This window comes from Lates calcarifer, linkage group LG24 (assembly GCF_001640805.2).
Source record: "Lates calcarifer isolate ASB-BC8 linkage group LG24, TLL_Latcal_v3, whole genome shotgun sequence".
NCBI classification, from domain to species: domain Eukaryota; kingdom Metazoa; phylum Chordata; class Actinopteri; family Centropomidae; genus Lates; species Lates calcarifer.
The window spans coordinates 9,783,402-9,807,133 of record NC_066856.1 but is presented as its reverse complement, the minus strand read 5'-3'; the positions used below and the strand labels follow the sequence as shown (position 1 = coordinate 9,807,133).

Genomic DNA, 23,732 nt, shown 5'->3' with positions numbered 1-23,732 from the left:
ACACTACTTGGTTCTGCCCTCCCCGCCCGTGGAGCCTTCCAGAAGTCGCCGGCAGATCCGTGCGGCTTTCAGCTCAGCCACACTCCAGCTTCACATTATAAAAACTCATTATTTTATCTGTTAAACAGTTGTGAAGTGTTCTAATTTGTCGGTCAACATGTCCACGTTGGGGACGCTAGCTTTTGATGAGTATGGGAGACCTTTCATCATCATTAAAGACCAGGACAAGAAGACACGGTTAACGGGCATTGACGCATTGAAGGTACAATGGGCTAGCTAGCGGAACACAAGTGTGGCATGTTGGTTAGCAAGTTGCTAATTTGCCATTAGTTTCATGACGCTGGACACGTAAACTGTTAAGCCGGCGTGATATATGTCAATATTACGGCTTTGTTTTGCAAGCATATACTTAACTGGCATGTCAAAATGTTGGTGCAGTATATTAGCATTAGCTAAAAGATGAGCTAGTTATGCTAACATGAGGCCCATGTGCTTTCTAGGGGTGTTGCTATGTAGCATAGGGCTGTGCCCTACATGGACATTATTGATGCACATCATTTCCATTGTACATTGTACTGAAATATTCTCGCAGATTGCAACTTCTATTGTAACGATGTAACGAGCGAGGGTGAGATCTTATTTAAGATGTAAGCTGACTGTTATGTTTGTGTTTTGCAGTCTCACATTATGGCAGCCAAGGCAGTTGCGTCAACACTTAAAACGTCTTTGGGACCTAATGGTGAGCATAAACCAATGCAGTGCAGCTACAACTGACTTCCTCTCATCTATTGGTCATAATGTTTAATCATTTGGGATGAGTTCTTGGATGCTGAGCTTTTGTGTGGTATGGTGTTATGAATTATAGTTGACCACTGCTAATAAATTTTCTTTCTAATAGAATTGTGACAGCTATTGTAACCCTATTTAAGACATCACACATGTCACTTTTACTGAACCATTTTTACATGTTTGAATCCAGGTCTTGACAAGATGATGGTTGACAGTGATGGAGAAGTGACTGTCACCAACGACGGAGCCACCATTCTCAGCATGATGGACGTGGACCACCAGATTGCCAAGCTTATGGTGGAGCTGTCCAAGTCCCAGGATGATGAGATTGGTGATGGAACCACTGGAGTTGTTGGTACGGGAAGGGGAGATGAGGGGGACCAGGGTGATTTTTATTGGCTGTAAGCCTGGTTTTGTATCTCTGTGCTGAGGTATTCTGGTGGCTCCAGTGTTTGCCTACACAAATTATTAAACAACAATGGTGTGCTACTAGAGAAAGAACATTGTGAGGTTTTTTTAATTCCATCCATTGTCTTAATGCATTGAGGATGTTGGTTTTCTCACACCAAACCTCTGAGCATCCTGCAGCCATGACAGAACAAATAATGTCCATTAGGCACATGCTAAATAAAATTTACATAGCTTACTTGACATCACTGAGATTATTGTAGCTCTTATCAAGACAATGTGCTATCTTCTAATACCTAATTGCTCATTGTCTTGCATTTCCTCCTCCTCAGTGCTGGCTGGGGCTCTGCTTGAGCAGGCAGAGCAGCTGCTGGATCGTGGGATCCACCCCATCAGGATCTCTGACGGTTATGACCAGGCTGCACGCATTGCCATCGAGCAGCTGGACAAAATTGCAGAAACCTTCCCCTGTGATCCCAACAACACAGAACCACTCATTCAGACCGCCATGACAACGCTGGGATCCAAAGTGTGAGTCCTCTAGACACAAGATTGTTGGGTTGAAAGATCTCTTTAGATACTTTATCTTATAGTGTCTCTGTTGTCTTTCAGTATCAACCGGTGCCACAGACAGATGGCAGAGATTGCTGTGAATGCCATCCTCACTGTGGCTGACATGGAGAGGAAGGATGTTGACTTTGAGCTTATCAAGATGGAGGGCAAGGTGGGAGGCAAGCTGGAGGACACACAGCTCATCAAGGGAGTCATAGTTGACAAGGAGTTCAGCCATCCTCAGATGCCCAAGGTATGAGCAAAGCGAAATCTCACTCTCAGAGGATGTTATTGGCAATGGAATCAAATAGTTGGCAGCATATAAGGACAAATTAAATGTGTGTGTCTGACATGTATGTATGATCACAAAACATAGACATAATGTAGGAATTGTTTGTTAGAAAGTAACTGGCAATGTGAATTAAATACTACAAGCATGTATGGAATTAAAACTAGACATAGTGTGAGCTACAACCCATGAGGACACTTGTAGATGCCAAATGCCAAATACCAAATACTAAAAGTTATACTGCATTTTCCTTTTGTTTGACCACTGTAAGATGATAGTGCTAACACCAGTTATTCTTTGTACCCGCGCAGGTTCTGAAAGATGTCAAAATTGCTATCCTCACCTGCCCGTTTGAGCCCCCTAAGCCTAAGACCAAGCATAAGTTAGATGTGACCTCTGTGGAGGACTACAAAGCACTCCAGAAATATGAGAAGGAGAAGTTCGAGGAGATGATCCAACAGGTTACTGCACAGCATTTACACCACTATGACTGAATTCTTAACATCTACACTGGTGCATATGGTTAAGCTTCAAATGTACACTCATATTTCTTTTCTAGGTCAAAAGCAATGGGGCTAACTTGGCCATCTGCCAGTGGGGATTTGATGATGAAGCCAACCACCTTCTGCTGCAGAATGAGCTGCCGGCCGTGCGCTGGGTCGGAGGGCCTGAGATTGAGGTGAGAGAAATTTGTCACATAACTTCCTTCAACAGTCTTACAATAAAATATTTCTACTTGCTTCATCACCTCATTCAGTCATGTATTAAATGAACATATGGCGTTGATGAGCAGAAAGTATACAGTGCAAATTTACTTGGTTTATAGTGTCTAAATGTGCAGTGTCAATTGTGTCCACAGTTGATCGCCATAGCCACAGGAGGGCGCATCGTGCCGAGGTTCTGTGAGCTGACACCAGAGAAGCTTGGCACAGCTGGTTTGGTGAAGGAAATCTCCTTTGGCACAACAAAGGACCACATGCTGGTTATCCAGGAGTGCAAAAACACCAGGGCAGTAACCATTTTCATCCGTGGAGGCAACAAAATGGTAAGCACAGATGGAACTTTGAATACAGTGTAAAGTATCCATTTATATTGCTCTGCCCCTGTTGGTTTACTCTTTTATTTTATCTGTTCATTAATAGATCATTGAAGAGGCCAAGCGTGCTCTCCATGATGCTCTGTGTGTAATTCGCAATCTGGTCAGAGACAACCGTGTTGTGTATGGAGGAGGAGCCTCTGAGATCGCATGTGCCTTGGCAGTCAACCAGGCTGCAGATAAAGTGAGAAGCACTTAAAATGACTTCCTGAATATTTGCTGTTACCATCTGAAGAAAGTATGATGATGCTTATGCTCCCTTCCTTTTTAGTGCCCATCTCTAGAGCAGTATGCCATGAGGTCGTTTGCTGATGCACTAGAGGTAATCCCAATGGCACTGGCTGAGAACAGTGGGCTGAACCCTATCCAGACCATGACAGAGGTCAGAGCCAGGCAGGTCAGAGAGAACAACCCCTTCCTTGGCATCGACTGTCTGCACAACAACACCAATGGTAAGGAATGCAGCGCTATCAAATTTGTACCTTTATTCCAGCTGAGCACCACACAGTCATACTGAATCACTTTTTTGTTTGCTCCTCCACAGACATGAAGCAGCAACATGTGATCGAGACCCTGATTGGCAAGAAGCAGCAGATCTTGCTGGCCACTCAGGTGGTCAAGATGATCCTAAAGATTGACGACATCAGAAGCCAGGGGCAGAGCGAGGACTAGAGCCCTACTGAACACCACGAGGCTCGGCTGTGCTCTAGAACGCGTTAAGATGTGTGTGCTGTTCTAGAGGTTTTAGGCACTTCACAGAGCACCAGGTCCAAACCGCACTGCATTCTGCTATTTATCATTTGATACAAAATGTTCAAGCTGTTATAGTATCTAAAGTCACCATTAAAATGTTGGTCTGTTGAAATTTCCAGACTCTGTAGTTCTGATTTCAAGCTTACAGTGTTGAAACTGACAATACTTGAAAACTTGCAATCTCACATTAGCAAGAGTATACTGCATTAATATGACTTCCACAAAGCCAAAGTACTTTAACCTATGTGGCTCAAGAATTTAATTTCACATTTCATTAAGATTAGAATCACAGTTTCTTGGTATACAAAGGTAGAGGCATCATCCACTTTGAAAGTAAAACCTAAAATGTTTGGGAAACATGAGGAATGTCAACTACCATGTGTAAATTAATAACAATCACCAGCTTGCTCTATGTTGGCCTTCTCTGGTTTTCATCCTGACCATGACAGCTGGTGCAGAAATATGATTAAAGGCACCAGTTGCTACTGTAATTCCACCTGTAACTAACTCCAATCTGCTGGTTCTAACGTCTCATTTACATGTACTTGTTGAGCCAGTTGAGCATGTCCGTTCTGGCTGACTGGATGCTGGGTTTGTCCTCTGGGTTGATGTCCTCCCTCTTGCGGTGGACAAACCCATGAGTCTGACCAGGAAAGATCTTCACCTGGTAGTCCACTTTGCATTTCTCCTTCAACTTTGCTTCAAGGGTGTTCACCTGAACAGCAAAGGGATGTAAACACAGGTTGTTGGTGGTTACATGACAGAGATCCAGGCATTTTGAAATGAATATCGGCAAAATATTTCATTGCTGGTGTATTTAAACAAATTAGAGGTATGTTTACTTGGTGCTCAAGTACCAGGACAAGGCATTGGGCAGGTTACACAGTTACCTGGTCAAGTGGGATAACCTCATCTTTCTCCCCAAAAATGAACAGTGTGGGACTCTTCAGCTCATACCTGTCCTCCGTCTGGCGGATGATCCCTGCACAGCATCACATAAGCCCATCACAAAACTATACTGCACGCTCTTCTCTTTGCTCACATGGTGAATTAACTACCTTAAAGCAACGACATACCATAGACTGACACTCCAGCTTTGACCTCTGGATACCACAAGGCCAGGTAATGTGTGGCAACCCCTCCCCAGCAGAAACCCACTGCTCCAATGCGTTTGGCCCCGCACTGCTCCTTCAGGAACCTCAGCACTGCATCCACCTCTCTGGTCAGAAGGTTTTATAATGGTCAACACTCAAATACAGAGAGGGAATAAGGTTTGTGAATGAATATTTACATATCAGCAATCACCCCACTTAATGACCTTAATGGTTCCAACTCTCAATTGGGACATCAGCTGCTAAATAAACTAAGAAAATGTTCAGTTACTTGTTTATATTGGTTGGCTTTTTGTCTTCAAGCCATTCCTGAAATGTGGACCAGTCATGTGATGGACTCCATGGCTCTTTTCCAACATAGAAGTCTGGACAAACAGCACTGCTCAGAGCAAAACAATAGCAGAAGAAATCACTGTTATTGATCAGACTTATCATATAGTCTATATACTCTATATACCGTATGTCCTGAATTAGCTTTTAGGAGCACACATACTGTATGATTATCACTATGCACCCTCTCTGATACATTGATTTTTACATACATGTATCCATTGGCAGCCAGCATGTCAGCCATGTATCTGGTGTTGGGAAGCTGCCAACCATAGATGTCCTGTATGACAATAATGGCCTTGTCAGACGCAGTGGATGGCTTGACTACATAAGCTTTAGTGTGCTCTATCTCAACCTCTTGGCCGAGCCCTCCATACTCCATCCGATCGCCAATATCACAGGGGCACGGGTTGGCTTCATTTGCCATCTGGAAGACAGACATACACACAGAGACAGAGAGAAAGTAAGCGACAAAGTGGAGAGAGCAGGGGTGGATTTTAACATGCAGCAAAGTGAAAGTATGTTTGACCTGTGCGCAGGTCTGGGAGTCATTTGTCTATTGTCTATGATTATATAAAAGTATTTGCGCAACACAGTGACAAAGCATTTCGCACAAATGACTCTATAACCTTTTCTTTCCTCCTCTCAGCCTCAAAGGATTTCAACGTCGGATTTGCATGCGTAAGTCAGTTTGCACAGATCGCAGACATACCGTATTGCTTTCCGATAAGACAGGAAACAAATGGCGGTGTTTATTAAGGCTCTAAAGTTGCAGACAGAGTCCAGTAAGTCGGGAATTGTAAAGCTCACGTCAAACAGCTAAGCAAACAATGAAATTCCAGCCATGACCTTCAAAATAAAAGCGGTAAATTTCTACTTCCCAAATTTTCTGAATACTCCACACAAAGAGCACGTGGATGGTGGACTAAACAATAAGAAAACTAGATTGAACATCTGTAGATGGCTTGAAAAGCTGTGTCTTGACTGATTGATTGAATGACACTGAAATGTTGATAATGTTTTCTAACAGTATTTAATTATTGTCAGAAAAACCCTGCTTAACAGGGTGGACCAAAAACAGATGAGCAATGATTAGTGATAAGTTATTTTAACTATCAATTTTCTGAATAAACCAAGGATTTATATAAAATGTTGTCATATCATATCATTAAGCAATCAACAATACAAATTTATTTAGGATAATGTTGTGCCTTCAGACACTGAGCAGATGTCCTGGTACTTCATATGGCAGAGGTGGGTGCTCATGGCCTGCTGCTTTCATGGTCCCTTTATGGCTGTCAACAAGAGCATCTAAGAATAAAACAGATAAAAGTATACCATCCTAAGTAGCTCTACCACTGTGCCTGTGTGTGTGCATGTGTGTGTGTGTGTGTGTGTGTGTGTGTGTGTGTGTGTGTGTGTGTGTGTGTGTGTGTGTGATGGACAGTATATGTGGTAAACAGATTTGCATTGCAAGACTGATAGTTCTTGAGATATTACTGTCTTAATCAAACTTCAGTATAATTAAGGTACTAATACTACTACTAATACTAGTGACACAGCATCTTAAGAAAATAAATATCCTTTGCTGGCATCGAAATACCATCAACTGTGGTAAATTTGTACTGATAATTTAAATTTTGATCTTGAATGCAGCAGCTTGTATTCAGTTTAAATCAACCTCTAAACAGGGTGTCATTTTGTTTTCTGTCTGTATGTGGTTTTAAAATGAACTCCTGCTGCTACACAGACCCTCAGAGATACAACTCTGCGCTTCTGAGATGCCCAAGTAAGGTAGGGTTGAGGTACTGATTACCAAGTGTAAGACCTTCAGAAAAACAGCCTCAGAGTTTTGTAAATTACTTAACTAACCTTAATCTTCCATCGCAGCTTACCCTCAGGCGCACCTCTTAAAAGGCACCGCTGGGATTCGAACCCAGGATCTCCTGTTTACTAGACAGGCGCTTTAACCAACTAAGCCACGGCGCCGCTGGTGCGTGGGGTCGGTAGGGTGGTAGCAGTTCGTGCCCTGCCACACTCTGTGTTCAATTACAAATTATGAATGTCTCGATTAATCTGTTTACTTTGGTTTTCCCAACGAGGCTCATTACCAACGTTGCTCTGTCTTTTTTACATTGTCCCTGTGGCTAAGTAGATTATTATGTTTTTTTTTAATCCCCATCTGTTTAATAGCAGCTTTTTGTGTGTTTTATGAAACATGTAACAACAGCCTATTGCGCTAACACATTTAAACAAAAAGCTGTTAATAGACTCACCACTTTCATATTATTTCACCAAAAAATAAAAAAATAAAAATAAAAATGAAATAATCGTTTTACATGACTAGTAAACATGGTTAAGGAGTAATTTATTGATAGCAAAATAAAGTAGCACCTGGCAATAAATTGCCAAACGGAAGAAACACATTGTAGTTTCAAAAAAAATGTACATATTATTCCAAATTGAGGGTAACAATCCTAAGAATATGATTTGTTATTGTAATTAATACCCAAACTAAGAAATCAATTTCCTACAAGATGGATCCCACCAGTCAAACTTTTGATCCACATCTACTCTGTCAATCACAGGTGCAAGTCAATCGTTATGTAAAAAGATTGTTGGTTCAGGTAACATCCTGCAGACGTCGCTGTTCAACACAGGCTACATGGATATTTTGTTATCCATAATGTACTCAATTTCTGGAAATGACGGTGAGGAAAAGCGAAATTAAAGAGCATTTCTCCCAATGTAGATACACATCAATATTTTGACTGTGTTTATAAACGAACCTCTAATGGTTTGGCATTCAAAAATTAATATAATTTTTAGTTTGTCCTTCACTAACCACGTGACGGTTGTTGTGGAAGTTTCCCCTGCCGTAAAACTTGAACCGATGTGGTAAAGCAGGATTGTTGTGACAGGAGCTAGCAGCAGCAGTGACGTTAGCGCATGCATTAGGGAGCTTAGTTAGCCATTTGTCTACCAGGTCCAAACTGTCATTTCAGCAACACGGAGAATGTAACGATTGTCACGTTTGTTCTTTTACATCAAAAAAGACACGGTAAAAATAAAATCGTTTGTCTAGCGACGAACACAGACTGGATGCAAAAGGACACGACTTAGCAAGCGCCAGTGGTCAGCCTGTGGGGAAACCATTTTATGATTGTCAATGCATCCGACACATAAGGATACACTCGTCTCGCTAGCTTAACTTAGCTAGCTAAACCATATCGTATGTGTCGTGGATGGGTTCACTGAACAAGGTACTCCTGGAAGAAACGGTGACTGGTGCTTAACGAACAACATGGATACTGCCGAAGAAGGTAAGTAATCGAGGAAGTGTTTCAGTTGCTTCCCCAGCTGGGGTTAACTGGCGTTAGCTTCGCGAGTGCATCACCGGGTCTGCTGCTGACCTGGCCTGCTAGTGGTTGACTTAGCAGAATAGCACGACTTGATAGCCTGTCAGAGTAGTGAGGTTAATTCAGGAAGACGGGAGAAGACTGCTAAATGATGTTTATATGCAGCCGCGCTCAATATAAGAGCATATTGTGAAGCTGCAGTGTAGTAGAGAGCGTAGAAAGAACCAGAAGTCACTGGTGATGTCATCAGTCTCCTGATGTATGGTCATATAGATAAGCGAAGTTTCTCGTGTAACTCACTAAAATGTGTGTACTTTGCTTACCAAAGTGTCAAACATTAGCAATTATTTGCTAATATATTAGATTACTCCATCCAAAAGGCACCTGTCTAGTAACACACCCCAGTTCCCCCACCCGCTGTCTGCACATCTCTCTTGTGCTTGGCTTTGGCGATGGCTGTCATAGACTCACATTACGTGTGTGTGTGTGTGTGTGTGTGTGTGTGTGTGTGTGTGTGTGTGTGTGTGTGTGTGTGCGTGCAGCGGATATTTGTCGTGTGTGCCGCTCTGAGGGGACCCCAGACAAACCCCTGTACCACCCCTGTGTCTGCACTGGCAGTATCAAGTTTATCCACCAGGAATGGTAAGTGCATTTGGCTGACTCTTCCCCTCTGACACCTGTCATTATTGTGACTTTGCGCCAACCCCCCTTTTCTCTCCAGAGTCCCACTCCCACCAGAAAGCTTTTCCCCCTATTTATTATATATTTACATGGGCACAGACAAGACTGTTGACACTGATGTGAGTAATTTGGCGGAGGCTGGACATTGCGTGAACTTTTTGCATTAGTCACTCCAAAACCCAGTTCACTGTAACTTCACTCGTACTTTCTGATGGTGTTACTCAACCTAACAGTGTGTCACATGCATGTGTTGCAATTGATTATTGGTAAAAGAACACAGAATAATGTTTCCTACATTTCTAACAGTTCTATCCACCATAGTTACTCCTATCCTGGCTCTATGCACATGAGCACAATGTCCTTAGGAAACCCAACCAAGAGAATGTATAGTTAAAAGAAATCCTTGTTACTTTGATTATTTTTAATCTTAAAGTCTAAAAAAAGAAACCAGGATATGTGCTTACATGGGTGTTTCCCTAATTAGATTACTGATTAAACAGGGTTATAATCAGATTACAACAGTATACAGTACAAATACTCTCACTGGATTTGTAAATCCAATGTAATCTGGAAACAAGAATTTCAAGGTGATTGTTAAGAAATTTTATTACATGGGGTACAGGTTGTGTACCATTTTTCATTCCTAAAGTCCTGGTTTGGTGATAAATGTGATACAATAATCATGAAAGGGATGCAGAACAGGTTCTTCCTCTATGACATCCAGCTCCTGCTGGTACTTTGGAGATTGTGCTGTGTTCTCATCTGTCCGGTGTGAGCATCACTGGTTACAAGAGCATCAGGTGGATGGATATCCCCAGGCAGAAGCAAAGGCTAGACCTGGATTGTTCTGCGGTAACTGTTGAACCCTTGTCTGTATCCATACTCATTTACTGTCCCACAGAGTTATGAATAACAGCCTATTGTGTCTGGATTGAAGTGCTCAGTTTATGGAATGTTAAACTTAGCTGTGCTCATCATATTTCATTTTGATTTCCTCATAAAGTAAATATAAAATACAAACAAAACTCAACAATTCTCAGATAGCAGACAAACAGTTTATTTACTATCCAGAGTGCCACTGTCAGCGATGTATCAAACTAAATGTGGACATGACTTGCTCCACACAGTTGCATCCTTTGTGACAATCCATGTGGGAATCAACTCAAGCAGATCTCATTTTTAAATGAGCTAGAGGCTATATCTTTACCAGTCATTCAAGGTCAGCGTTTTTACCAATTATGAAATGTGAAATACACTACCAGTCAAAAAGTTTTACGTAATGTAATATCTTAGTGTAGTCTGAAATTAAAGCATGGAATAAATAACTCATAAAGATTAAAAAAGGAGTCACGAAATCTTAAATCCTAAATGTGATAAATATTCATTCCGCAGACATACACGCTTGTGACGTTCTTTCTACAGTAGAAATGAACATTGCTTATAAAGTTCCAACACAGTTGCAGAAGTTCGCACAATTGTGTTGCACTTTTAGATTGTTTTGTTTTCACCCTCTGTCCAGTCCCAGACCAGCCCAGTGGGGGTTAAGTCTGGAAGACTGTGCTGGTCTTCTGTCATTTGAAGCCTGATGTCTAGCTATTTTCCTCTAATGTTTTGGGTCATTATTTTGCTTTAGGATGAATCCCAGCCAGTCTATTCCCTTGTTACTTAAACTTTTCTCCCCCTTCTGATAGCATTATACAGTACTCTTTCCTGCAGTATTGTCCTAATAATGCATCAGAGATTTTAGTAACACTACCTTTGTACAGGCAGGGTTTGTAAGTAATCAGCAAAAGTTGGGTCACCTGTAGAAACTTCCAAACTTAATTTACTTCCATTGCTGCAGGAAAACCGTAAATTAACCCTGAATAAGGCCTGTGTCCATGAAATTTATAAGATTGTATCTTATGTATGTATCTTATATATCAGACAGGTGATTGTGAGGTATTCAACAAATGACTACTTTCACAGCAGATCAGATGCAACTTTTCTTAGGTCAACCACAAAGAAATAAGTGTGCTCTCTAACTGGTGATCACACTTGCATAGTTGTGGTACTGCAATAAAGCTTTTTCATAAGGGAACACAGATGGAATCTTGAATGATGTAAGTTAAGTTGAATTGAAACCAAAGTAATAACCATGGTCCATGTAGGTCTGATGATGCAGTTCTTTAATGCCGTCATATGTGTCGGTAATGACCCCCTTACATAACCCAGTTGTTAATCCCAGGGTCTAGCCTATCTCACAGAAATCTGGGATGGTTTTATTGTGGACAACATACAAGCAGAAATCAGCTCAGAAACAGCTGACACATCTTTTTTTGTTAGATGTGAATCAGAGAGTGTGTGTTTTACCATGACATGATTTGTGCTCATAGTCAGTGTCATTTGGGTCCAGGGTCATGTAGAGGTCATAAGAGCTGAGTTTACATCCTTATCATTGCCATATCCTTGTGTAGTCACAGCAGTGGTAGCCATGAAAAAGCACATGCATGAGGTTGTTGATTTCGGTTCTTTTCACATTATGAATTTTCCTTTACAGTTTGGTCCAGTGGCTGAAGCACAGCAGGAAGGAGTACTGTGAATTATGCAAGCACAGATTTGCCTTCACGCCAAGTAAGTTTGTGGCATTGATGGATCATCTACTTTAATATATTAAACAGCCTCGAGTTTCACAAACTAGCCTTACAGATGGAGCTATATGGTTCTTTTTTTGTACCAGTCCCTTTTACATGTGACCATCTCATTTGTTAAGACTTATTTCTTTGTTAAAACAGAATTTAGCATAAAATAAATAACTTCCAGTACTGTAAACAGAAAATTACCACACAGAAAAGATTATTTGAATGTCTCAAGTTCACCTTTTCCCCTTTTTCCACTTCCAGTCTACTCCCCAGATATGCCCTCACGTCTGCCCATACAGGACATATGTGCCGGCCTGCTGACCAGTGTGGGCACAGCCATCCGCTACTGGTTCCATTACACACTGGTGGCCTTTGCATGGCTCGGGGTGGTTCCTCTCACTGCATGTAAGTAATGCACACAAAAAAACCTATTGTGTACTCAGTGCCACAAGGATTACCTCCCAAATATTGTATTACACCTTTCTTTCAACTCGTGTGCTGTGTCATTGTAACAGGTTTTATCTGGTTGCAGCTAATCTGCAGCTTGGTTTATAGATTTGAAAGTAGATACTCATTATACTGAGTGTTGACTCCTTAAGTGTAACTTCATATCTGCTGTTCTGTCCTGGTGTGCGTGTACACAGATGTAGACACTTACACAGTTCCTTTTTCTGGAGCACATAATGCAAATATTGATGAAGTGACTATGATGTAAACTTTACATATTAGCTCATGTTTATGGTCAAACACGATCAAGAGAATTACAGCTGTAATACCATTACATAACAGGCTACGCTGTGTGTGTTCCAAACTATATAAATCCCCCTCAGTTCTCAGTGTAAAGAACGTAGGTTAGATCTATTCAGTTCTCATACATTATGTAAGTTGTTTCTGTGCAGATTGTTTTGAGCATTTAAAACTTGTTGTCCATATACAGAATGACGCTAATATTTTTATCTGGTTTCTTTGTCTCAGGTCGCATCTACAAGTGTCTGTTTACTGGCTCTGTGAGCTCACTTTTGACGCTGCCATTGGACATGCTCTCTACGTGAGTAATGATACCAGTAGTCTCAAGCATTACACACAAAAGCATTATGTTAAAATTAATATAAGCTAGTGTGTTCTACTTGTTTATTCTCCTCATGTCCCTGTAGTTTTCCATTTCAGTGTTTTTGTGCCTTCATATATGTGTTCATGTTTGTGTTCCTGCAGAGAGAACCTGCTTGCAGATTGTCTTCAGGGTTGCTTCGTCGTCACCTGCACCCTGTGCGCGTTTATCAGTCTTGTGTGGCTCAGAGAACAGATAGTCCACGGTGGCGCTCCCCAGTGGTTAGAGCAGCACCAGCCGCCACCACCTAATGCTGCTGGACAAGCCAATGAGGTGCATTGCTTGACTGATTGCCAATAAGCCAAAGTAATTCCTTTAATTTAAAAAAAAGAAATGGGAAAGCATTAAAAATAAGAAAGGTTCAGTCTGAGAGTAAGTGCATGTTAGTCAGTTCTTTTAGCCAGATAATAAACATACCAAGAGACGTCTACTCTGCATTATCCTGCCTTGACACATGTACTTGTACACTCAATCTCAGGCACAAGCTGCAGGTCAGGGAGCAGCTGATGAGCCCCCTGCAGCCCAGCCAGCCCCTGCTGATCCCCCAGCCCAGAACGAAGCAGAGCCTGAGCCACCCGATGTCCCCCCAGACCAAGGTGATGACCCGGAGCTGGAGGAAGAAGAGGGAGCAGCTGCTGAAGATGCAGATCCCAACAATGGAGCACAAGGTTATAATATGTTATTGTGAAATTAAACATTGATGTAAATTATCAGTATCAGAGTTTAGCTAGTTTAGTTTCGGTGTAGCAAATTCTAAAGACCACTGCAACATCTTTATGCAACAGAAAACAACAGGTTAATGGAAATACAGTCTTCATTTTGATAAACACTAGAGCCAACAGTGCCACTGGCATTAGAGCATACAAATGGTTTCCACAATGGTCCCATTTGGTAGCAATTTGCCATCATAATTAATTTGAGAATGATATAATGACATGTCAAAATGCTACCCGTAGCACTCATATTGCACTTATTTGTTTTGTATTACTGTGGTTAATGGACTGATCTTGCAGCAGGCCGGGCGAAAAAGGGCTGATAATGAATTGTGATTGTATTACACATTATTCTATTATAGCTGTGGCATGTCACTACAGCTAAATGAATATAATGGAAAAGTCTCAGAATAGACAGCTAACTGATTTGCCCAGCACAACATTAATAATGTAACAGCAACATTGGTAAGAAATATTTTTCTGCCTTTGTGCTAAAAGCCATCTGAAAAACATCTAACCAAACACAATAAAGGGTTTCCTGCCTTAACACTGTGCACTGTACTGCAGTTGTCTTCTAACAAGCAGGGAGATACAGCTAGAAATTGTTTTAACACCGGTATCGAATTAGATGGGATCACTCTTATGCTGTTTATATAAATACTTTTGAAGTTGCTGACTGTTTTGAATGTATTGCATTTCAAGCTGATATCTGTCTCTGTAGATGACATGAATTGGAATGCTTTGGAGTGGGACAGAGCAGCAGAGGAACTCACCTGGGAAAGGGTAATTCATTCTATTAACAATAACCAAACACCCCCACCCTAATAAACACAAAACTCTATGGATAACTTTGCCATCTGTGTTATTCATCCTTGCACATGAAACACTAACAATCCTTCAATTTCCCTTTTAGATGCTTGGCCTGGATGGTTCACTGGTATTTTTGGTAAGTCTTTATATCCATAATTGCTATTTATGTTTTCTACACTAAGAATATTTTGTATTAGGACTGTGTAAAAGGTCAAAATCTTACCACTTAATTACTGTGTCTTTGTCTTGTAGGAGCATGTGTTTTGGGTAGTTTCTCTTAACACACTCTTCATCCTGGTCTTTGGTGAGTAGAAACAAGGCTGTTTCATGCACCACAGACCTAAACTGTTATTTATTATCTAATTCTAGCAGTGATGTTTACAAGCTCCAATGGGAAAATGGCTTCTCTTTTGTTTCCTTCATTCAGCATTTTGTCCTTACCACATTGGGCACTTCTCTGTTGTTGGCCTTGGCTTTGAAGAATATGTGAGTAGCTGTTTTTTTATCAATTACATAATGCAACAATGTATCTAATGAATTATACTTTTAATGTATTGACTACTGCTTTGTACTTTTTCTTCAGGTTCAAGCCTCCCATTTCGAGGGCTTAATCACAACAATTGTGGGCTACATACTGTTGGCCATGACGCTCATCCTCTGTCATGTATCCTTCCACCCAACAAACAGTCAATGTCCTGTACTCTACTGAAATGTAAAACCTGAGGCAAACAGAATGCCATTGGCTGTAGTCTCACAATATTGCAGGACTAGACATTGCATGATTTATTCTGTTAGGTCAGTGCAGATGTAAGTGTTTAGGTTTGTGTGTGTGTGTGGTGCCAGTGTTGATCCTTAATGGCTGTCTCAGGGACTGGCCGCTCTGGTCAGGTTCCAGCGCTCCCGGCGTCTCCTGGGAGTCTGCTACATTGTTGTCAAGGTAACAATAGCTCTAAGTGCATTTCTGCTTTGTGTAACTCGCGTAAGCACCATCCTTGGTCAAAATAACACACAAGTATTCACTTACTGAGATTTACTACCTGAACAAAACACTGAATTACATTTTATTTTCAGTCATACACAGAAGCTCAGGGACAGAAACAATTTATTACAGTATGACCCAGAAATAATGAGATAAATGGCTAATATACCTACAGGAGTAGGATCACCTTCTCTATTTAAAATTTCCCTGCATTAACAATCACACACAAGAGCAGTCCTTTAGTACTAGTGAATTTCCCACAAGTGGGATAAATAAAGTCTATCTTATCTTAGTATCATGATGTTTCTTACAATAACTCCCTAAAACTGAATGAGAAAAAAGTGTCACATTGCTGTATTGCAACACCTTTTATAGATTTTTTACATTTTCATTTTATCTACATATGGTGTAAACTGTTACTGAGACATGTTTCTCTTTCTATCACAGGTCTCACTGCTGGTTGTTGTGGAGATTGGTGTGTTTCCACTCATCTGTGGCTGGTGGCTTGACATCTGCTCTTTGGTAAGACTCCTTATTCTGATTTTCATTATGTCTCTGTTACTCTGTTAATGATCTCATGCCTCTTGTTTATGAAAGTCCCAGCCCCACTCATTTGTCTGCATTTTTATTTAAGTGGTGCAAATTAGATTTGGAACCAAACTTTTAACTGTTATCGTGTTAGCTGGAAAGGTCGGGCTTTTTTGTTTCTCATTGTTGACTGGTGTAGTAACAGATACAGTCCTGTATTTTATAATGAGAAATAGTTTCTTGAAATAGTATCCATGTTTTCTCCTAGCTTTAAATGATTCCTCCTCCAGAGTCAGTGACAGCAAGTCTCATTTTCTGAATTTGTCTATCCTGGTGTAATTTTAGCAGAGGCTTCATCTATGTTGATTTGCTAAAATGAGAGTAGTGTTGCCTATCCTGTAGAGGTGTCTGTCACACAGCCATTGAAGTAGCTTTTAACAAGGTTGCGTTGTGGTTCTCACTGTCCTCATCTGTTAGCCTCTGTGTCTCAGTTTGCACTCTTTGACGCTAACTGGCACAGTGTCAGAAAACCAAGTCCCTCTCCACCTCCAGCTGCCACCCGAGCTTGCCACCTTTGCTTCTCATTGTAAATCAGTGGGTATGTTTTCCCGAGCATGTCCCGAGCCACTCAACCCGCCTCAGAGCAAGTGGAGCAGCTTTCACAGCAGACGGGAACCACATCCCTCCTGCTCTGCAGCTGTTTACCTTCGCAAAAGAATCTTAATTGGCCTGAAAATGAACCATGTGGAATAAGCTATCTTTATGGTTTCAGTTTGTCCCACAAATTCAAAGGAGCCTCTGATAACGAAAAGCTAGTTTGGTCTCTGCTGCAATGCTGTTTTTAGAAGTGAATGAAATTAATACAAACAACAGCACTCACTTAAATGAATAATACCAATCTTGAGAAAATGTGTGTTTGTGATTTAAATCTGTTAAGCATACAGCATGTGCAAAAGTTATTCATAACACATTTTGTCATCCAGCCAACTGTGCACTCATTGGACAAAGACAAGTAATTAGAAAACATGGTTTTAGAAGTGACGCAGAATTTTAAATTCTGTTTTCTGCATCCTGCAGGAGATGTTTGATGCCTCCCTGAAAGACAGAGAGTTGAGTTTTAAATCAGCCCCAGGTACCACCATGTTCCTGCACTGGCTTGTGGGAATGGTTTACGTCTTCTACTTTGCTTCTTTCATCCTCCTACTGAGAGAGGTAAGATGGCAAAATGTTTAACATTTGTTTTCTTATGTAAGTGATTTTACTTCAGGCATATTTTTGTATGGTTACAAAATAAAATCACAGTTTTAAGAAAATTGTACATTGACTTCTTGATTGTCCATTAGGTGCTGAGGCCTGGAGTGCTGTGGTTTCTGAGAAACCTCAATGACCCAGATTTTAATCCGGTGCAGGAGATGATTCACCTGCCCATCTACAGACACCTGCGGCGGTTCATCCTGTCTGTGGTGGTGTTCGGTTCTATCGTGTTGCTCATGTTGTGGCTGCCCATCAGGCTGATTAAACTACTGCTGCCCACTTTCCTCCCATACAACGTCATGCTCTACAGGTAACCACAGTCACACACAATTGTAGGTCACTTAGCAATAATTGGTGTGAAAGCTGCTGCTTTGCCTTTCTGAAAATGGTGTTTAAAACCACTTCCTCTTCAGGCCAGTTGGCCACAGCATCTTGTTGCAGCACATCTTGAGCTTAAAAGGTACTGGCCATACTGCCAACATGACATGACATGACTGATCAAAAACAGGAGTTGTAGTGACTTTTGAATGTCCGCTGTTAAGAGAGAAAACAAGTACTCAGAAGGCTGATTTTGTCAGATCATCTGAGAACAGAAATCTTAAGCACAGGAACAGTTCTGTGCCACAATGTAGTACATGTACTGGCACACACTGTTGAAATGTCTTTTTCTGACCCTGTCCACCTGTTTCCCTTCAGTGACGCCCCAGTCAGCGAGCTGTCTTTGGAGCTATTATTACTTCAGGTTGTGCTGCCTGCTCTACTGGAGCAGGGACACACTCGCCAGTGGCTTAAAGGCCTGGTCAGAGCCTGGACAGTCAGTGCTGGATATTTACTGTAAGTCAAATCAATGTAAAAATAATAATAAAAATTCATATTGGCTGTCTGTAATTGACCGTCCGCTTTCCTTTGCCTCCGCAGAGACCTCCACTCCTACCTCCTTGGGGAGCAAGAGGACAACGATGCCAACCAGCCTGTAAACAACAACAATAATAATAACCCTCCCCCTGGTCACCATAACAACAATAACAACCCTGCCCCAGCTGTTGGGGAGGGGTTACATGCAGCCCACCAGGCCATCCTGCAACAAGGGGGACCAGTGGGTTTCCAGCCCTACCACCGACCCCTTCGCTTCCCATTCAGGGTGAGACAGTCCCATGGTTTTGAACATTTATCATTGCAGTTTCATGGGCAGGGTCTGTGCCTCTGCACTTTTTTGATATTCAGAAATTTTGGTTTGCATGTGTATTACAAGCTGCATTTCACCAGGTCAGTTTTAGTAAGATGGTGAAAAAGCTACAACTGGCACCACAAGCTTTCCATGCAAGTGCAAATTCAGTTACATGTTTTACAAAGGCTGCTGGAAATAGGCAACACCCTCTTAATTTATAGCTACCCTGACATTCAAGGGTATGCTTGCAGCCAGCAGGGATGCAGAGTTAACATTATTCTCTTTCAGCAATAATGTACAAACTGACATTCATTTGAGTATGTTATTATTAAGCATAACTGACTATAAAACGGAAAGGGTGGGCTTTTCTTCTGTTCTCTCTTGTTTTATTTTAAAAAAAAAACTACCTGGTATTTGTGGTTGCCCACACAAATGTTGAAATGTGACAACGCCCTAGGCTGTACAACTCAACTCTGTTATTCTACTGCTCCCTTTAAAGTCAAAGGCCTTGATCTCCATGTGCACTGTTGTAATTATCTAACATGTTACAGCTGTAGTTTAGGAAATACAGGATATACATATTTCTGCAGTGTGAGCAGAGGATGGAGAGTCATAATCTGCCATGTCCATGTTTGATTACTGCCCTTATTCTTTATTCTAAAACATCTGTCCTCTTTTCCTCAGATTGTGTTGCTGATTGCATTCATGTGCATCACTCTGCTGGTGGCTAGTCTGGTGTGTCTAACCCTACCAGGTAAAATGTGTTTCTACTCTGTAGACCCACACCCAATCCATAATTGTGGGGTGTATGTATGGATACGCATGTCTCTGCTGTGTAAACAGTTCTGTTTTAAGCTCAAGCAGTGATTCACTTCTTCTTCAGTTAGAACTGAGGATCACTGTAAAGTTGGAAACAGCGTGGTCATGTACATTGTGTTTTGTCACATGTGTTTCAGTGTTCACCGGACGTTGGCTGATGTCCTTCTGGACAGGAAACTCCAAAATCCATGAGCTGTACACAGCAGCATGTGGTCTGTATGTCTGCTGGCTGTCTATCCGTGGAGTCACTGTGCTGCTGGCCTGGATGCCCCAGGGACGCACCGTCATCTTACACAAAGTCCAGGAGTGGACACTCATGGTGAGTATCAGTGAGCAGCCTCCGATGTTGGAAAACACCAAAAATGGGCAGCAGAGTGGTGCTGTGATTATTTGTTTGCGTTCCAGCCCTTATATTGTCTACACCTGCAGTGTTTTTGTTAACTGGTTGGTTGCTTATTATGTGCCTATTAGTCAATGTCCTAAATTTGCCCACAAATTAGCAACATCCTGAGTTTGTAGCTTCTACTCAAGTCTTAAACTGCGGTAGTTTTGTCCCATGACAGAAGAAGTTGTCATCAACTTCCATCCAGTTATGTTAATTTTACATCCTCTTTGTTTTTGCAGATCCTGAAGACCCTGGTTGTAGCTCTGCTGGTCGCTGGAGTCATCCCGTTGCTACTGGGTCTGCTGTTTGAACTAGTTATTGTGGCACCACTCAGGGTACCCCTGGACCAAACACCTCTCTTCTACCCCTGGCAGGTATGATTGTCTGTGTTGTCTTTCCTTCCCTCGTCTTACAGACTTCATTCGAGTGGTTCATTGTTGTGTGGGTATTGTGTTGTAATTGTCCTTTTACCCTGTTCGTCGTTTGTATTCCTTAACATTGTCACACAATTTCCATGTTATATATCTGTATCTATACTCATCCAGTCATCTTTGTTACCTTCAGGACTGGGCTCTTGGAGTGCTCCATGCCAAAATCATTGCTGCCATCACTCTCATGGGCCCTCAGTGGTGGCTGAAGACTGTTATTGAGCAGGTGGGTTTTAGATGGATATTAAACCTGAACGCTGTGATTTTACTAAACATTTAATGACTTTATGGTGCTCTTTACTCTTCATTCTATCAAGTATTCACTACTTAGCCGTTAGTGTTTAGATTTCAATCTCTTGATTAGAAAAAAAATACATGAATAACATCTTGACTATGATGTGGTTCTACACCACAGTTCATTTTATTCATAGTATAGAAGAAGAGCAGCAGTGTAATTGAGTGGGGTAGTTTGTCCTTCAATTTGAGAACATGTTTTGATGCTACTATATCACACATGTAGCCTTAATACAGTAGATCCTACCACATAAATGTCTGCTGTTTTGAAGCTCAAAGCAGGGAATTCTTTTCTATTCTTTGTATTGTTAATTAGATATATAATAAGTCCAAAAATGTCTCCCCTAGGTTTATGCAAATGGAATTCGCAACATTGATCTCCAATTCATCATCCGTAAACTGGCAGCTCCAGTCATCTCAGTCCTGCTGCTGTCCTTGTGCGTGCCGTATGTGATCGCTGCGGGGGTGGTGCCGGCTGTAGGTGAGTGCCTGAGCACGTGTACATGGCGTTTAGTAAGAAATGTATTTGTTTTAACCTTTCATTGTCTCTGTTGGTTTAATTTCACCTATTCAATTTGACATATTTCAGACCAAAACAAGAGCACCACACTTACATTTACCAGTAAATGCATTTTCTAAGCTAAGTAATATACGCAACCTCAGCTGCAAAGGAAGTGAAATAAAGCAGTGACCTCATCTTAAAACAGTCCATTTAGAGCACCTATAGAGAGTCATCCCTTTTTTACTCTGGTTATTAAGATGATTCCAGATGTCTGTTTCAGCGACTACAGTGTCATCTAATGGGAGGTTCACTGAAAGTTTATAACTGAAGTGCATTGCTTTTGCAGGAGTGACCCCAGAGATGGAGATTCTGATGCAGAGGAGAATCTACCCTTTCCTCTTGATGGTGGTCTCGCTTATCGGCATCCTGTCCTTCCAGATCCGACAGTTTAAACGCCTTTATGAACACATCAAGAACGACAAGTAAGGACTTTCTTGTGTTAGACCCAACAACAAAAAAGTATGATTTTATGATTAGTGAAGAAGAGTTTGTTGTGTCCAGCAGTAACAGTCGGCCTTTTAATGCATGCAACACTGAGTATGGTAATTTTAAATCCAGTTGCCAAGGCTGTTAATTACAGGGTGTCAGTCAAGTGCTGAAAAGTCTGAGAATACAAAACTCATAGTATTAATATTGTGATAATCTCTGTCTTTGCAGGTACCTGGTTGGCCAGAGGCTTGTCAACTACGAACGGAAAGCTGGAAGAGCGAGCTCAGTCCCCCCCCCCAACCCCGTTGCGGAATAGATTTTTGTGTCACACGTCGCCACATTTTTGCACCTGTTGCGTACAAGCCCCCACACCCTTTTTTTTTTTTTTTTTTTTTTTTTTTTTGATTTTCAACAACCAAAATCCTTTTGAATCTCCTGTGGATCTTGGTGGATTTGATGGATGTCGTTCAATTTGCTCGAATTCCCTTTCACGCCCATCAAAGGTGGGATGGGAAAAATGTATTATAATCATGGGACAGCTGAGGAAATCCCCTCTGACAAACGGAGTGAGCAGGAGGGTGAGGGGTAGAGGTTTGATTTAAAGCTCAACATCTCTATTGTCATTCATGCCTTGCTTTGTAAAGTGCTGCCTGATAATTGTACATGTGTAAATACTTTGAACGCAGACTTTGTCTTACAAAAAAAAAAAAAAGCGATACAGATTAATGCAATGACCATTGTACATCTTAAAAGTGTATGTATAATTTATTAAATCAAACTGACAATTTATCTTTTTTGTTGCGCATTTTGTCAAGACAATGTATGTGTGTTGTTGTTATGTAAAGCTTGATTTAGATCAGTTATTGCACAATTTTGCCAGTGGAGGTGTGAAGATATCCCATATGGAAGCATGATCAATACATGACCGGGGGTGGTGTTATCGCCTCATCCTTTGGTATGAGCGGAGAATTTAGCACAATTCCAAATTTCTCTGCCAGAATAACAGGGATCTCTTCATCTTTAAGTTCCCTGGTTGTGGTTTCCAAAGTTTTCCCAGTTCCTGCAGTGGGAAATGTGGTGGTGATCAGTCTGTGGCCAATGTAGGTCAGCCTGCCATCTGGTTTTAAAATGGTGCAGAGGGACTTGCAGAAGAAGATGGAGCTGGGGGAGCTCTGGTGGTACTGGCACATCTCGGTAAAGTCCTCCAGACACCTGGGAGCAAGGGTGAACTTGTAGATCTCTGTCCAGTCTCCACCAGCACCTCTGTTTTCCTCCCCCTGCCACTCCAGAAAGTGCATATCCCTGTCCTCTCTAATGCGGTACACTCGGTGGCCGTGCTCCTGCAGGCCTCTAGTATCCAGTGAAAGGGGGGTGGTAAAACCCGACGAGCCAAACCCGACGTCGCACAGCCAGCGCCGGCCCTCGAGGGTCACCATGGCGATCAAGTGGTCAAAAGGTGGCCCGTATCGACCGGTGATGTGATTCTTCACCTGGCCGGAGAGCAGAGTTACCCGGAAGCCCAATTTGGACAGCAACCAGGAGAAGAGACCGTTATTCTCAAAGCAGAACCCGCCCCTGCCCCGGTTCACGATCTTGTCGTACAGAAGCGGAAGGTCCAGTTGGACTTGTCCGCCGCTGTGCACGGTTAGGTCTTCAAACGGCACCGACAGCAGGTGACAGGTGTGAACTGACCGCAGCATCTCCAGACTGGGCTCAGCTGAGGCCACAAACCCAATGCGCAATAAATACTTCTCCACGTCCATGTCCGCGGAAGTCATTTCGCCGCATTTTATTTCGGCTGTTATTATTGTCACTATTTCAACTTTTCGTCTCACCTTCCCTAGGATTAGGAATAACTAGACTGAAAATAGGCTACACGGACATTGACCAGCCTAAGACGTTATGATTCCCAACTTCCTGTGTTTCGTTTAGGATATTTTTTTCTTCCTGTTGCGGAATTTGTCTTGAGGGCAGGAAAGTAAACCGTCCTGAAAGCAGCTGCTGTGTAACGCTAGTATTTAGGTGAAACACCTGTAAAAAAATAAAATAAAATATTTTTTTTTTAAAAAAAGTAGGTAGTGACTTTTTTAAAGGATAAGGATACTTTTAAAAAAGTTAAAAACTTGAACACTTTCTACTTTAGACCATTTTTTGGTCAAAACTTTATTGGTCAAAACAAGTTTTAATTGTTCCACACCAAACGTATTAAATTATGTCAAAAATGTTGATACAATGATATCATAAGTGGAAGTATATACATTTAAA

At 41.6% G+C, this 23,732-nt stretch overlaps 4 protein-coding genes and 1 non-coding gene across 6 annotated transcripts; 2 read left to right on the top strand and 3 right to left on the bottom strand.

Moving 5' to 3' along the window:
- Window positions 1-24: 24 nt before the first annotated feature.
- On the top strand, window positions 25-3,999 carry cct5 (chaperonin containing TCP1, subunit 5 (epsilon)). Its single transcript, XM_018703765.2, has 11 exons — window positions 25-262; window positions 679-739; window positions 980-1,144; window positions 1,530-1,728; window positions 1,810-2,002; window positions 2,350-2,499; window positions 2,598-2,717; window positions 2,898-3,083; window positions 3,181-3,318; window positions 3,406-3,586; window positions 3,679-3,999. The coding sequence occupies exons 1-11, from the start codon at window positions 158-160 to the stop codon at window positions 3,804-3,806; spliced, it is 1,626 nt and encodes a 541-aa protein (XP_018559281.1). The 5' UTR covers window positions 25-157; the 3' UTR covers window positions 3,807-3,999.
- A 120-nt stretch (window positions 4,000-4,119) lies between these two features.
- cmbl (carboxymethylenebutenolidase homolog (Pseudomonas)) lies at window positions 4,120-6,169 on the bottom strand. Of its 2 annotated transcripts, none has more exons than XM_018703766.2 (6): window positions 6,042-6,169; window positions 5,542-5,756; window positions 5,271-5,378; window positions 4,964-5,106; window positions 4,778-4,869; window positions 4,120-4,602 (listed from the first exon to the last, which is right to left on the bottom strand). In XM_018703766.2, exons 2-6 carry the CDS (start codon window positions 5,754-5,756, stop codon window positions 4,423-4,425), a joined length of 738 nt encoding a protein of 245 aa, XP_018559282.1. In that variant the 5' UTR covers window positions 6,042-6,169; the 3' UTR covers window positions 4,120-4,422. The 2 variants fall into 2 exon arrangements, with proteins under 2 accessions (XP_018559282.1, XP_018559283.1); XM_018703767.2 differs by having other exon boundaries at window positions 5,959-6,111.
- A 1,075-nt stretch (window positions 6,170-7,244) lies between these two features.
- On the bottom strand, window positions 7,245-7,318 carry trnat-agu (transfer RNA threonine (anticodon AGU)). Its single transcript has one exon. It is a non-coding gene; the product is annotated as a tRNA-Thr (tRNA).
- Window positions 7,319-8,230: 912 nt separating this feature from the next.
- On the top strand, window positions 8,231-22,256 carry marchf6 (E3 ubiquitin-protein ligase MARCHF6). The gene is made up of 25 exons (XM_018703768.2): window positions 8,231-8,652; window positions 9,231-9,330; window positions 11,909-11,982; window positions 12,252-12,395; window positions 12,966-13,038; window positions 13,203-13,371; window positions 13,577-13,766; window positions 14,533-14,594; window positions 14,725-14,757; window positions 14,874-14,925; window positions 15,049-15,107; window positions 15,205-15,285; window positions 15,490-15,558; window positions 16,048-16,122; window positions 17,206-17,340; window positions 17,472-17,692; window positions 18,079-18,216; window positions 18,301-18,523; window positions 19,235-19,304; window positions 19,507-19,688; window positions 19,994-20,128; window positions 20,319-20,408; window positions 20,825-20,957; window positions 21,325-21,460; window positions 21,696-22,256. Exons 1-25 carry the CDS (start codon window positions 8,634-8,636, stop codon window positions 21,781-21,783), a joined length of 2,751 nt encoding a protein of 916 aa, XP_018559284.1. The 5' UTR covers window positions 8,231-8,633; the 3' UTR covers window positions 21,784-22,256.
- On the bottom strand, window positions 22,214-23,447 carry LOC108902061 (arylamine N-acetyltransferase, pineal gland isozyme NAT-10-like). Its single transcript, XM_018703769.2, has one exon. It carries the CDS (start codon window positions 23,243-23,245, stop codon window positions 22,382-22,384), a length of 864 nt encoding a protein of 287 aa, XP_018559285.1. The 5' UTR covers window positions 23,246-23,447; the 3' UTR covers window positions 22,214-22,381.
- Window positions 23,448-23,732: the final 285 nt, after the last annotated feature.